Source organism: Lutra lutra, chromosome 13 (assembly GCF_902655055.1).
Source record: "Lutra lutra chromosome 13, mLutLut1.2, whole genome shotgun sequence".
Taxonomy (NCBI): Eukaryota; Metazoa; Chordata; class Mammalia; order Carnivora; family Mustelidae; genus Lutra; species Lutra lutra.
In genome coordinates, this window is record NC_062290.1 from 95,630,823 (window position 1) to 95,646,154 (window position 15,332).

Consider the following 15,332-nt stretch of genomic DNA (forward strand, 5'->3'; position numbering starts at 1 on the left):
TGTTGGGATTGGGTTCAGAATCGGAGGGATTTTGTAGGGCATGAGTTTCGACCTGATCCTGTGGAGTCCATGGTTTCTCTGGCACCATCTCCCTTCTGCTCTGTCCCCATCGAACCCACATACAATGGTGGTTCTCCCCAGTGGCCTCTGACGATGCCTCCTCTAGCATTCTTCCTGGAATTGCCCTTCCACGGGGAATCCTCTCTGGGCCTCGGGGCTGGAGGGGATTGGAGATTGTGTCTCCGTGATTCAGAAGGGGTTGTGTAAGGCCTGAACGGAGCGGGAAGAGGGTCTGTCCCCAGAGACAGCAGAGCACCTGGCTCCTGCGTCCAGCCTTCACTGGCCAGCTCATGCACGCTTGCTCCGTGGGCTCGTGTGGGCTGCGGGTGGCGTGAACTGGGCCTTCCCCCCAGGCTTTCAGGAGTATCTGACAGGAGGGCAAAGACACCAGGAGCAGATGAAACTGAGGCTGTGACTGGAAATTCATATAAAGTAGCAAGTATTTGAGATCCTTTTACAGAAAATGAACATTAATGATCAAGTATTTCACAAGTGGAGAAGATCTTGAGGTTTTGAGAAAATGCCATTTGATGCAGAAATATCTGAGTCACTCAGGCCCCTCCATGGCTGTTTCCTGTGCCCTTGGGAAGAGCCCTCTGCCCCCGTGCCCTCCCTCTTCAGAGTGCACACAGTCCCATGACACGCTGAGCACCTTGGGGTCTGTTCCTCCTCATCGTCCCGCCAGGAAAAAGCCAAGTATGAGAGCAGCTTGCTTGCTGGACCTTGCTGCCAGCATGGAGTGTGGTACCCAACAGATGTGCACAGGGCACAGGGGATGCCTATCGGGGTCTGGGGCTCCTCTTTGGGGGGGTGTGTCACGATGCCTGGCGTGCCTTTAAATCCCTCAAATCTCTGATTCCTCAGCATCTGGGCACAACGTCCTAATGTCCCCGTCTTGTGGGTGAGGAAGCCAGGGGCTCAGAGGAGCTGGGGACCAGGGTACCCTCAGGGTGAACCATCCGCCACATTGCGGGTTGTGATAATGCCTCTTTGGGGTGCCCTAGACCTTCCCAATGCCAAGGCAGGTGGCAGTCAGGAAGGGCCTGGCTTTGAAATGTAGGTGATTGAAATGTAGGCTTTGAAATAAGGTACTTGGGGGCTCTCTGGTGTGACAGAAACCATGGACTCTGGGAGGATGGGGCAGGCCCTTTCCACCACTGAGGGGCTGGCTGAGGCCAGAGGTGACAACGCGTGGCCATGGGGAGGCTGCCGTGTGCTTGCTGACCACCCCCTCCTCCCGTTCTCCCGTATGCTGCTCGCATGCTGGTGCCTGGCAGCTCCCGCCCTGGTGCAGCCCTGGAGTGCTCTGCCTGCCACCCCGTGCTTGGGGTATCTGTGGCTGCTGTCACCATCCGTCCTCATGGCTCTCTCAGGCTATGTGTCTGTGGCCCCCCCACCTCCCTCCCGAGTGCCCCCTGGAGCCCTGAGAAAAGACATCTCGGGGGAGGGGTGAGAGCTTGAGTCTCAGCAAAAAGTAGGCCGGGGCGTGTGAGCTTTGTGTTGGTGCACTGACTATGCGCACGATCAGTGCCCTCCCCTGCCTTGTCCTCCATCCCTTCTTTCTTACCCAGAGCCTCTCTTTTCCCGAGAATCTCTAGGTGCCAGTGGCCTGAGCAAAGTCCTTTGGGCTGGGGCAGACGCTGACTGTGTTGTAACAGTCTTGGGCCCTCCAGATGCAAGTGGGCAGGTGCGGTCCAAATGGGACCTCAGAGGAGGCCAGGCACTTGGCGGAGGTCTCCCTTCCACCGCTGTGCCGGTCCTCCCGAGCTGACTGGCTCACCTGCAAACCTGGGGCCCGCAGGGCGAGTGTGGGTGTTTCCTGCACCACTGAGATTCTCTTGCCCCAGCACAGCAAGCAGGTGAGGGAGCTGTAGGCAAGCCTGTTTGCCCTCCAGGATCCCACCCCATGGTCCACTTCTGCCTTCTGCTGATCCAGACCCTAGTCAGCACCTCCTTGTGACTACCTCGTGCCTCCCACCTCTAGCCCCCCAGCAGAGACAGACTAGAGTCCTCAGCATCCCCCACCCCAGTGGGAACAAAGGGGTGGACAAGGCTGAGTTGGGGCCATGGTCCTCAGAAGTGGGAGTGAGACCTGCCTGTCCACTGAACGCTTTGTCCCAGCCAGGACCAACTGGGCATCTCTGGAGGGGGGACAGCCAGCTTTCCCCAGGCTCCCCACAGCCCCTGCACGTGCTCTCCCACTGCCGCTCATTGAACATGTCGTGTTCTCTTCTGTCTCCATTGGACCACTGAATCTGGTGATACATTGTTTCTAAGCCTGAGCTGCTTGCCTATGTTAGACACCCAGGTGTCAGGGAGCTGCTGTCATGCGGGCACCTGGTCTCTAAGCAGACAGAGGCCGGGAAGCTGCCCAGGGCCACAAGCACACCTACGTCGTCCGTCCAGAGCCGTGCTTCCTGAAAGGGATGGGCTGATAATTCAAGGTGCCCCTGGGCCCAGATGGAAGGCTCACTCCCCCTCTGATGAGGGAGCCATGCTTGACATCCCGGGATCTCTGCCGCTGGGAGCATTCGTGGATTTCCTGAGTGGCTTCCGTGGTGTGGGCAGTGGGATCACCCACACTTACACTTCGTACGGTGACTTGTCTGCAGGCACCATGAGCAGCTCTGGGGGAAATGTTTGCCCCTCTGCCAGGTCCCAGGCAGGCAGGGGCTTTGCTAGCCATGCGGAGAAGGGAAGGGCCCCTCAGAGGCTCTCCGTGGAGAAGCGGCCCTGCCCGGCGCTTGCACGGCTTGGCTGTGTCTCGCAAGAGGCGGTCCACATTGGAGGCCCATCCACAGGTGGCCCCCTGGCTCCTCTTGGCAGCAAGGGGCTACTTCTGGGAGTTCATCTCTCTCCGTCCCTGTCGGGTGCAGGGGAGCCTAGAGCAGAGGGTTTCCGTTGATTTGCTGCATGAGAAGTGATTGGCAATGACAAGCTTCACTTTCGGAAGGTTTTCTGGTGGCCGATTGCTGCTTCTCTCCTGTAGAGCAGTGACTTTCTGTTTGGTCTCTCTTTGGATCCACTTTCCTTCGGGGCACAGCAGGTCTGGGAGAGGCGGGTGGGAGGTCTGCCGTGGTGGGAGGCTGATCTCCGCCGGCTCGAGAACAGCCTGTCTTCCCCACAGAACAATTTCATCAACCTCAGCTTCCTGCGCCTGTTCCGGGCCGCCCGCCTCATCAAGCTTCTGCGCCAAGGCTACACCATCCGCATTCTGCTGTGGACCTTTGTGCAGTCCTTCAAGGTGAGGCCCGGCCCAGCGCCCTGAGCCCCGGAGCGGCCCTCCTCCTGGAGGTCCCTTGGTGCCTGTTACCCCGTTGTGGTTTACAGACCTTCTAGGTTGCCCAGACAGCTCCTCGGTCGCGCTCACTGACCCTGTGGCGGGGCGCGCGACTGCTCAGGGATGAAGGAAGCGAGGCCGCCTCTTGGTAGAGGGGCTTTGTGGTCAGTGGGGTGGCTCTGTGGCCGCTGAGGTCTGAGCCAGGCAGACCACCATCCCCTCCGCAGACAAGGTCCAAGCCAGGCAGCGGGGCAGCCCCCTGGAGCTGCCCTGTCCTCCGTGTGTCTCCACAGGCCCTGCCCTACGTGTGTCTTCTCATCGCCATGCTGTTCTTCATCTATGCCATCATCGGCATGCAGGTGGGCACGCTGACGGGACCGGGGGCGGCAGGGTGCTGGTCACGGTCACCAGATGGTACCTGTGACAGAGCGACACTCAGGGAACTTCGCTTATGAGGCAGATACCGTTTTCAGGACTTTATGAACTTAACTCTCAGAAAGGCTGTTCTATCGATTAGGACACTGAGGTTGGGCACCCCGAGTCTGGGCCTGTCTCCCAGAGTCCTCTAGTGAGGCGTAGGCCCCCCATCCGTGGCCCGTGGTACTGTGCTCTGCCGTGCTCCTGAGTAAAACCCCACGGGGCTGTTAGGGTATCGGTGGGCTCATTGGACTGGGTGCTGGCCCCCTCCGCCGGTGGAGATTTGAAGCACATGTGCCCCAGCTGGTCCTTCTCTCAGTCCAGAGAGCCGGCCTGACCCTTTACAGGAGATCGTATGTTCCAGAAGAAAAAGTCAGCAGGATCGAATTGGGTCACTATACTGTCAGATCCAGCTGGGAGAATTTAGATCCCCTTCATTTCCCCAAGAACCCTTGGTCAGCTGTTTGGAAAAACATTTGTGAGACACAAAGCAGTGTTCCAGATTTGAATCTTTGGCATCGGGCCACTTTTCAGCAGTAGGGTAGGAGTTGGATCCCAATGTTAAATTATAGTGGAAGAAGCCACTGTCTCAAAGGTTAGGTGCAAATTGATTTTTAAACTCTGTTTCAGGGAGTGAAAAGCTTCACTTGCTTTAAAATTTGCTGATACCGGATGCTCTTTAAAATGTATTTTTCGGGGCGCCTGGGTGGCTCAGTGGGTTAAGCCTCTGCCTTCGGCTCAGGTCATGATCCCAGGGTCCTGGGATCGAGCCCCGCATCGGGCTCCCTGCTCAGCGGGGAACCTGCTTCCCCCTCTTTCTCTGCCTGCCTCTCTGCCTACTTGTCATCTCTGTCAAATAAATAAAATCTTTAAAAAAATAAATAAATAAAATGTATTTTTGGCTGCTTTTTTTTGTGGATGTATAAGACCATAAGGGTCACTGATCTTTGTTTTTGGTGAAGCTTTGATAGTTCCTAAGTTTTTCAGTCAGATTACAGATTTTAAGCCACGTATAGTTACTGACTTGTTTGCATTCCTAACCCAAAAAAGAAATCAATTAAAATGGATAAAAAGCCCATTGTGGTATTTGCAAAGACACTTAAAAAGAAACTTTCAAGTTGATCTCCTAGCTATTATCACAATAATTCCCGCCTCGTAGTCACTGATGACAGAGTGAACTTTCTAGTGCGTCCGTCTTCCATACAGAGCAGCCCACGTATGCTGAGCTCCGGCCACGTTTTCACTAGGTGTGCGGACTTGTGCCTGCAGACATGTGGAGCTGGCGGGGGGGGGGGGCAGTGACACATTTGGCCGGAAGCACAGGCCCCTCCAGCCCCTGCTACAGTGGAGGTGGCTAAGGGCTGTGTCCTGGGCCTTGTGGGTCCTCACGGGCACACACCCTCCTCTGCCTGGCCACAGCTCCAGGGGTCCCAACAGCACCAGCCTGCAGCCTTCTTTCTCCTTTCAGGTTTTTGGAAATATTGCGCTGGATGATGACAGCAGCATCAACCGGCACAACAACTTCCGGACGTTTCTGCAGGCCCTGATGCTGCTGTTCAGGTGTGTTGGTCAGGGGTCAGCACAGGCTTGGGGGCTCCTCCGTTCAGGATGGACGGGGTGTGTGCCAACCCAGCTCGGGCTGGCCTCCCCTCAGTGGGCCTTCCCAGCTTCTTCTCCCCTCTTCTTGGCATCCTTCCCTAAGGGTTCCTGGGCCTCAGGGCAGACGGAACGCAAGCCCCCAAGGGAGGTCAACCTGAGAGCCCCAGGTGTGAGGCTGGCCTTGACCACCTCGGCTCAGGTCCCCGGTGGTGGCCAGAAGGCCTTAGTGAGGCTGCGGCCAAGGGTCTGGGAGGACAGAAGGTGTCCAGCAGGATCTTCTTCAGTGTGCTGGCTATAAGCTTTCCATCTGCTCACCTTGTTGACTGCAGGGTCTGTGGGACTGGGGGAAGCAGGGCAGTGGGGCTGCTGCTGACGGCGAGTGTGCTACTTAGTGACCCAAGGGACTCAGCTGGCCAGACCCGCTGGTGTGAGTGTGCCTCCAGCTGCCCTTGGGGCTCACAGGACTGTATTTCCCTAGGCTTTCTGCCCTAAGTCCAGCGTCAGAGTGGCTTGGTCCTGGCTCAGGTGCCTCCCGGTGAGGATGTGCTTGGGAGGCCTGGGGGCACCTGTTGTCCTGAGACGTGGCACACTCTCCGCAGACTGGGGGCTGTTGACCCTCTCTGTTTGGGGTCTGAAGGGAGAGGGGTGAATGTGTCTCCCCGCCTCCAGAGTCTCCTTTAGTAAGGCAAGCCCACCACTGTGACCCTCGGAGGGAAGAAAGGGGCTCTTTGGAGGGACTTGGGGAGCTGGGGGCTCACATAAGATGCCACCCGGGGCTCCTTCTTGAGGCTCCCACATGTGTGTTTCTTTTCTTTCTTTTTTTTTTTTTAAAGATTTTATTTATTTATTTGACAGACAGAGATCACAAGCAGGCAGAGAGGCAGGCAGGGAGAAAGGAGGAAGCAGGCTCCCTGCTGAGCAGAGAGCCCGATGGGGGGCTCGATCCCAGGACCCTGAGGTCATGACCTGAGCCGAAGGCAGTCGCTTAACCCACTGAGCCACCCAGGTGCCCCCACGTGTGTGTTTCTTTATGCAAATGCTTGTAAGGCCTAAGCTGGGGGAGCCCCACACAGTCCCAGGCAGGGCCTCTGGGGTTCTTTCCATGGAGGGAGAGCAGACGGGTCTGCTCTGCTAGGCCGCCTGGAGAGAGTTGGCTGACTCTTGTTCATTCAGTCAGAGGCCGACACTTTCTCCAAATGACACCGTCTCTCTAGACTTTAGCTGTTATGTTCATTTCATCTCTTCATCTGTTAATGTCCTGCCTCAGGCTGCAGTAGTTGAAGCAGGCCTCTGAATCCAGCTGCAGCTGGAAGTCTTTGTTCTCAAAGATCTCTTTTCCCCCCTGATCTCGGAGTCACATAGGAATGCCCATGTCAGTCAGGCCTGGCACAGGACAGCTGCCCTGCAGGAAGAGCCCCCTACTCCTAGCCACTGGTGATGGACAGTGGGCTCGCTTGTGCCCAGAGCTGGGCACACGGGCACAGCAGGTGGGGGGCACCCAGGCCTCTGGTCTACCTGCAAGTCTGCGGGACCTCTGGCCCGTGTTCTGACTGCATATCGGGGACAAATGTCCATGAAGAAGGTCCCCCATGGTGGCCGCTCAGGGTGGGGTTGTTCGTGGTGTGTTCCGGAAGCGCAGACGCTGCTGTGGCTGGAGTGGGCTGAGCAGAGAGAGAGAACGGGCTGCAGGCCGCACGGAATTGTGGGCAGTTGTGTGCATTTTGGATTTGCAGTGAGTTTGGGGGTCGTTGAGAGAAGTGACCTGGTCTCATCTGTGTTTGTTGGACCCACTTGGTTGTTGTGGGGTGTGGAGCAGGAAAAGCCGCTCAGAAGCTGTTGCAGAGCTCAGGGAAGGTGATGGTTGCCTAACCCAGGGTGGTGAGAGGCAGTTAGAGTCCAGCTGTTCTTTGGAGGTAGATGAGCTGATGAACAGGGGTGGTGAGAATGCGTGGAGGCAGGGATGACTGCGACCTGTTTGGCCTGAGAAACTGGAGGGGTGGAGTCCCCACTTGTTGAATCAAGGAAGGCTGGGATGGCACCTGCTGTGGGAGGGGCCAGGAAAGGCTGTGCTGGCTTCGAGGGGCTCAGAGGTCCATGGAGGGGCACTCACCATGGTGCTGGCTTCTGGTGCACTGCCTTATTTTCAGTAACTAGTTCTTTCTAGGTTAATGATCAGTTTGCAAACCTAATGCCAGAGGATTCTGAGCCCAGTGAGGGTGTGCACTAGAGCCCGCTCTTCTGGGAACCCTTCTCTGGCTGGTCTGGCCCTTCCTTCGTGGGCCTCACGGCTCTGCCCTTCTTCTTAGGAGTGCCACGGGGGAGGCATGGCATGAGATCATGCTGTCCTGTCTCAGCAATCAGGCCTGTGATGAGCACGCCAATGCCAGTGAGTGTGGGAGCGACTTTGCCTACTTCTACTTCGTCTCCTTCATCTTCCTTTGCTCCTTTCTGGTAAGTCCTGGTCACTGTGCCCATGTGTCCACCTGTCTCAGTCCATCCCAGGTCCCCCTACGTCTCTCACAGATCCCTGGTACTGATTCATGTCTCATTGCAAGCTGATTCTGTGTTGATGGTCCTGTGTCTCTGGAGATGATGACCTATAAAAGGACCCACTCTGTGATGAGCTCCTGTGGGCCTTTCCTTCTCAGAAAGGGTTTTAAGTTTCCACAGGACACCTGTCCTTTAGCCTTTAGCCTCTGTCACAGTGGTGAGTTACAGAGAAGCAGCACTCCAGCCAGCGTGCCTGGGGCGGACGAGCCTTGGGAACTGGGGCGGTGGGGAGCTCAGTGGACTGGGTCCTGGGGGCGTGGATTTTGTTCCAGGTCAGCAGACACCTCTGGAAAACTTGGAGCAGGGGCATGACACAATCTGGGTGACGTTTCCAAACCTTGCTCTGGCTTCTGATCAGGAGAGGCTGAAGAGTGACTGGGGAGGTGGCTGGAGGTGACGGTGCCTAGAGAAGGGTGGGGACCAGCAGGACGGGAGATTAAACGTGGGCATAAGAGCAAACAAGGAAGAAAGCAGCCCCTGCAGTCTGCTGGTGTTCTGGAGAGAAGCCCTCGTCCACGGCCAGCGGGGCTGTCAGGTGGTGTGGCGGCTGTGGAAGTCAGCATGGCAGCTCCCCGATAAGGGAACAACAGAGTGGCCGTCTGATCCAGCAGCTGCACTCCGGGCACATGCCAGAGCTGAGGGCAGGGCCTCAAGCCAGTATTTGTACATGCACGTTCGCAGCAGCATCATTCACAATGGCCTGGAGGCAGAAGCAACCAAAGTGCCCACCAGTGAGTGATTGGTTGTGACATGGACACACAAGGGAGTACAATTTGGCCTTAGGAAGAGAGGCTCTTCTGACCCATGCTACGGTACGGATGGCCTGTGAAGTCATGACGCTAAGAGAAAGAAACCAGCGGCAAAAGGAGAAGTAACGGCATGGTTTCAGCTGTCTGAGGTCCTTAGAGCAGGGAAGCTTGTAGAGACGGAGAGCACGACAGCAGGCACCGGGGACTGGGGGAGGGGATGGGGATTAGTGTTTCTCAGGGGGCAGGGTTTCGGCTGGGGAAGATGGAAGAGTTCTGGGGACAGGTGGTGGGGATGGTGCCCCTCAGCTGTGCACTTCAGAGTGATTAAATCGGTAAGCTCATTGCTTTGTATGTTTTACCAAATTCAGAAAATGGTCTTAAAGAAGAATTAACATAAATTCTATTCAAACTCTTTTTATTTTTAGAGGGGGGCGGGCAGATGGAGAGAGAGAGAATCCCAAGCAGACTCAATGCTGATTGCGGAGCCTGATGTGGGGCTTGATCTCATGACCCTGAGATCATGACCTGAGCTGAAACCAAGACTGGGACGCTTAACTGGCTGAGCCCCCCCAAGGGCCCCTTGCTCAAACTCTTGCAAAAAGTAGAAGAACAGAAACATCTAACAAATCCTATGATGCTGCCATTATGCTAATACCAAAAGCAGGAATGATGCCACAAGAAAGATAACTACAGACCAACGTCCGTGCTAAGTACACAGTAAGGATCCTGAACAAAATACTAGCACACCGGCTCCCACAGCACGTTAAGGGGTTAGACACGGTGATCAGGTGGGGTTTATCCCAGGAGTGCATCTTTCATTTATCCCAGGAGGGTTGCATCTTCAACATACAGAAACTAACCAATGTGATGAGGGAAAAAACTCACATGATTATCTCAATAGATGCAGAAAAGCACTTGACAAAATTCAACACCCTTTCATGACAGAAGCACTTAGCAGACTCAGAAAAGACGGGAACCTCTGTAACGTGATGAAGGGCATTTATGAAAACCTGTAGTTGACATTAAACTCAGTGACGAAGGACTACAAACTTTTCCTTCAAATATCAGGAACTGGACAAGGATCCTCACTTCCTTATCACTTCTACTCAGCATTGTGCTGGAAGTCTTAGTTAGAGGAGTTAGGCAAGGAAAAGAAATAAAAAGCACCCAAATTGGAGAGGAAAAGGTAAAGCTATCTCTATTTGCCAATGATATGATGGTATATGTAGAACATCTTGAAGAACGCACATGCATACACACGCATGCACACACGCAGGCACATGCACACACACACATCCACGCACAGTGCTAGAACTAATAAATGAGTTAATCAAAGTCTCAGAGTATAAAGTCAACACATAAAAGTCAATTATGTTTCCATGTACCAGCGATAAACAACCTGAAAAGGAAATTAAGGAAATAATTCAATTTCCAGTAGCATCCAAAGGGATAAAATACCTAGGAACAAATACCCGTGAAGATGAAAACCTTAAATAAGTTAAAGAAGACCTAATTAAGTGGAAAGACATGCAGGCCCATGGATCCGAAGACTTAATGTTGGTGAGGTGGTGATGGCCCCACAGAGTGAGCTCCAGATTCAGTGTGGACCCTGTCAGAGCTCCAGGGCCCTTTCTACAGGAATGGGAAAGCTGATCCTCAAAGTCATATGGAATGGCAAGTAGCCCCAAATAATAAAAAAATCTTGAAAATTAAAGACCAAATGAAAGAACCCATGTTTCCCTATTATAAAACTTACTATAAAGGTACCATGAGTCAGAGCAATGTGGCTGAAGAGACACTTCTCCAAAGAAGTCATACAGATGACCAGCACGTACATGAAAAGGTGCTCAGTGTCACTGTCATCAGGGAAATGCACATTGAGACAACAGCGACCCATTGCCTCGTACATTTAAAATGGACTATCATGAAGAAGACAAGAGATGGCAGGTGTTGGCAAAGATGTGGAGAAAAGTGAACCACTGTATGCGGTCAGTAGGAATGTAAATTGGTACAGTCACTATGCAAAACAGTATAGATGTTCCTCAAAAAATAAAAAATGGAGCTAAAATATGATCCAGCAATCCCACTTTTGGGTATACATCCAAATGGAAGGAGAACAGGATATTGAAGACAGATCTGCATGCCCACGTTCACTGCAGCATTACTCATGATAGACAAGACATGGAAACAACCTAAGTGTTCATCAGCGGATGAGTAGATAAGGAAGACTTGGTGTGTACACACACACATTCACAGTATTCAGCCATGGGAAAGAAGCAAATCCTTCTTTCATTTGTGACAACATGGATGGATCTTGAGGGCATTGTGCTAGGTGAAAAAGGCCAGACAGAAAAAGACAAATACTACATACATCACTTACCTGTGGAACTTTTTTTTGGAAGCCAAACCATAGAAACAGAGAGTTGAAGAACTGTTGCCAGGGACTGGAGAGTTGGGGAAGTAGGGATAACTTGCTGAAAGGGTGCACACTTTCAGCTCTAACATGAATAAAATCTGAGAATGTGAAGTAAAACATGGTGACTATAGCTGATAACACTGCATTGTATAACTGAAATTTTCTAGAGGGCAGAATGTAAATATTCTATCAAAAATATGTGATGGACGTGTTAGCTAAATGGCAGGGATGCTTTGACAATGTGTGTGTGTGTAGAGACTGGAATATGTACTGTAAGTATCTTGTAATTATGTTAGTAGTCGCGTTTATCTCAGTAAGGTTGATGTGGGGACAGTAGGTATTGGTGTAAGGATAGACCATTAGAGTGGGACGGAGATTCCAGAAATAAATCCAAATATCTGTGGACAGTTGATCTTTGACGAGGACGCCAAAGCTGCTCGGTGTGGCAAGAACAGTTTCTCTGACACACCGCGAAGAGACCGCCAGATGTCCACATGTGGAAAAAAAAGATGGACCCTACCTCACCCCATATACAAAAACGAACCTAGAACCGGTAAAAGACCTCAATGTAAGAGCTAACACTACAAAACTCTCAGAAGAAGCCTGGGGGCAGCTCTTGATCTCAGATTTGTCAAAGGGTTCTTAGATCTGACGCCAAAATCACAAGCAACAAAAGAGAAAAATAAATTAGACTACTCAAAATTAAACTTGTGTGTGTCCAAGGGGATTATAAGAAATGTGAAAATGCATTCTAAGGAATGGGAGAAAATATTTACTAATCGCATATTTTTAAGGGGATAATATCCAAAACACATAAAGAACTCTCAGAACTGCAAAAGACAAGGATAAAAAAAAATGGGCAAAGAATCAGAATAGACATTTTTGGCCAGAAGGTATACAAAGTGGCCAACGAGCACATGAAGATATTCATCATCTTTGGACTAAATTAAGGAAACTCAAAACCACACACTTGCTTCACACTCACTGGAATGGCTACAATAATAATAATTTTTTTAATGGAAAATAACCAGCATTGTCAGGCACGTGGAGAAATTGTGACTCTTGCGCATTTCGGTAGGAATGTAAAATGCATCAACTTCTGTGGAAAACAGTTCAGCCCTCAGGTGGCAACAACCCAAATGTCCTTCCGTGGGTGGACAGAGAAGCAAACTGCTGTGTACCCCACGGGATGTTATTCAGCCTTAACACGCTGTGCGGTTCTGCGCCCAACGACTGGGTGAGGCTCATGGGAAGCAGAGAAGCCGGGCCCAGGAGGCCCTCGAAGTCCCTGTGCTGAGGGACTCCTCTTGCATGAAACAGTGCAAGGAGACAAGCCTGTGGGTGCCGAACAGACACTGTAGGGAAGGGGGACAAGTGAGCAGCTCCTTATGGCACAAGGCGTTTTCTGGGGTGATAAAGAATTTTTAAAACTCGAGGGGTGGTTGACTGATGTGAGTAAGTAAAGCCACTGGGTTGTAAAATACTGGATGTATGTTCTGTGAATTTCAACTCAAAGGGGAAAAGAAGCCAAGCTTTTGGCCAAAAGCTTGGCCAGAGTCTAAACCCCTAACTCCAAAGTTGCTGCTTCCCTTGACAGCCAGCTGGGAGGGGACGATGGTGATGGGAGGTGGGGCAGCTTGGTGTGTGGATGGGGTTGGGGGGGGTTGGGAGAGCTGGCGGGATCTAGCCCCAGGGCAGGGGCCTGCCGCAGGGGTGGTGGTGGTAGAGTGGAGGGCGGAGGCTGCGGGGGAAGCAGGGCTGGCGCCCGATGAGCTGGAGTGGCCTATGCTGCAGGGATGGTTTCACACAGACTTTGGCAGGAGGGAAAGGGCTAGAGTAGAGGGCAGGCTGAGGTCTCCTTATGTCACCCCTTCTCCTTCCTGTCCTGCAGATGTTGAACCTCTTTGTGGCCGTGATCATGGACAATTTTGAGTACCTTACACGGGACTCTTCCATCCTAGGGCCTCACCACCTGGACGAGTTCATCCGGGTCTGGGCTGAGTACGACCCGGCTGCGTGGTGAGTGGCCCCCGTGCTCCGTGGTCCTCAGGGTGGTCCATGCCACGGAGCTCGGAACAAGGCTGGGGGGCTTCAGACCTGTGTCACGTGAGGTCTGTCCCTCAGTTCTCGGTGGGGCCCACGTAGGGTGGTGCTAGGTCCCCCTCTGGGTGGCACGCTCCTTCTCATGCCCACAGTGCTTTCTCACAGCTCCCTGGGTGGAGAAAAGCTCCAGGAGACCCTCAGCCCGGCCCTTAGCAGCTTCTGAGGGGTCTGTGAGGCTCAGGGCACTTATGGAAGGGGAGCATATGGTCTCCTCGAAGGTCTGTCACGTGAGGTGCGTGGAGGGCTCAAGGAAGAGGGTGTGGACACAGCAGGAGGGCCTTCCCTTGGGGCCTCACCATCCTCATGAAGCTTGGAGGCCTTCATGGCACAAATGACATTCTTCTTGCCCATGGGCTCAGGCCTCTCCCTCTCTGCCATCACCCTTGGGAACAGGAGCCAACACGCACCTGTGTCCCCAGCCCAGGCTGCGAATAGCAGGCGCTTGGTGAACTTTTACTGACATCGAAGAAGCTACCAGGAAGGGTCTAGTATGTTGGAGACCCTCTGGTCCTGGTGGGTAAGGTTACTGTGTTGCATCAGGTGAGGGGCGGCTCGTTTCCAGACAGCAAGGGTGTCGTGAGGGGACTGGCTGGGGCTAAACCGTTGTTCCATGGTGTGTGTGAGAGTCCCGCACATGGGGACTGCTCTTACCCTCGGGGCCCGCGGAGCAGCGCGGACTCACCGTCTGCCCGTCTGTCTGTTCCTTCATCCGTCGCTCCCTCACTGGCTTATGCACTCATTCACGCTCTCAAGCAGGTTCTTGAGTAGTTGTTCAGGGTGCGCTCTCTGCAAGGCTGCCAGGACGTGGAGGGGCCAAGAGCCCTGGCTGCTGGGGAAGGCACGGGCCTGCTCCCCATCTCAGTCATGGTGAGCGCCCAGCAGACGCAAATGTGAATGAGTGCGTGTCCATCCCTCCCATGCTTGGTGGCAAGGGGAAGCCTGGGAAGACGGGGTGTGGCCACTCCCACGTCCTCTCTCCATGGCTCCCCGGCCTGCCTGTGCCCCCTCACGCAGCTCTGGGTGTGGTCACCCCCTGTGTGGTAGAGGCCTGGGGGAGATGGTCAGTGTCACCGTGGTGAGGACCCTACGGCCCACAGATGGCCCGAGCTCCTACCTGTGTTTCCCTCAACAGAAACTCAGCGAGGGGATCAGGTGCTCTGACCCCGGGGCCCGGAAGGCCTGGGGGCTTGGCAGGGCTCCCTCAGCCTCCTTTCCTGCAGCCTTCCTGGAGCCCCTACCGCATCCCAGGAAGGTCCAGAGGATGCTGCGGGAGACCCTTCCCGGGCCGGCGTGCCCTGAGACCACGGGCAGCACCCGCAACCCTCGGGCATCGCTGTGCCCGTAGTGTTTCTGGGTGTTCTCCATTGTGAATCTTTTGCCATTTTCATACATTGCCGAGTGAGCGTAGCTGATACTTAACATTTCAGGGTGTAGGTGACTGTTTCCATGGCCTTGGGGAGTCTTACCACTGCGCTGATGCGTCACCAGTCTCGTGCTGGGGGCAGGTGGGGTTCTCTGGTCAGGTCAGAGGGCAGGGGAGACTCCAAGTGAGGCTCTTCCCAGGAGGGGCATCTGGACCATGGGGTTGAGTGATGCTGCTGTTTGCGGGCACAGTGTTTCTGGAGGTTGTGTTCCAGGGAAACGGAGATACTGTGGGTTGTGACTTGGACATATGTCCACGTGGGCAGGACAGACGCAGGTCGGTGCAGGCCTGTGAGAGGGGAGGACTTCTCCCAAATCTTTATGAACTGCAGATCCAGGACTTCCCCTAGTCCAGCCGCAGGTGGAGCAGAATTAGGACAGACAGGAAATGGACCAGGGCTGGACTGTGGTTTTGTGATGGCTCAGACTTCCTGAAATCCAGAGTTCTGAAAACGGGGCCTTTGGAAGGCAGAGGCCATTGGGAGTGTGGTCAAGAAAGTCTGTGGAAGAGTAGACAGCAGATAGAAGCCTCGCGCCAGAGGTGGCCTCTGTGAAACAGCACACAAGCCCGTGTCCGAAGTCACACGGACGTGACCAACAGCTGACACTCAGACTTGCTGCTCCCACATGTGCCTGGGGCTGAAAACAGAGCTTGCCTCCAGATGGCAGGGGGACAGGGGAAGGCCCAGCAGAGGCCACTAAGCAGACCGAGTCCTGGGCACAGGAGCAAGGAGAG

General features: G+C 53.9%; 1 protein-coding gene across 10 annotated transcripts in view; it reads left to right on the forward strand.

The window, feature by feature from the left end:
- CACNA1B (calcium voltage-gated channel subunit alpha1 B) overlaps positions 1-15,332 on the forward strand; it is a 174,984-nt gene that overhangs the window by 138,238 nt on the left and 21,414 nt on the right. For all 10 annotated transcript variants that reach the window (XR_007122284.1, XM_047700142.1, XM_047700141.1 and 7 more), the window contains 5 exons: positions 3,188-3,304; positions 3,634-3,699; positions 5,226-5,317; positions 7,663-7,807; positions 12,963-13,090. Coding sequence is in view for 9 of the 10 variants with exons in the window: in XM_047700142.1 (XP_047556098.1) it covers positions 3,188-3,304; positions 3,634-3,699; positions 5,226-5,317; positions 7,663-7,807; positions 12,963-13,090 (548 nt within the window). In the remaining variant the exon portion in view is untranslated. The remainder of the gene's footprint in view (positions 1-3,187; positions 3,305-3,633; positions 3,700-5,225; positions 5,318-7,662; positions 7,808-12,962; positions 13,091-15,332) is intronic.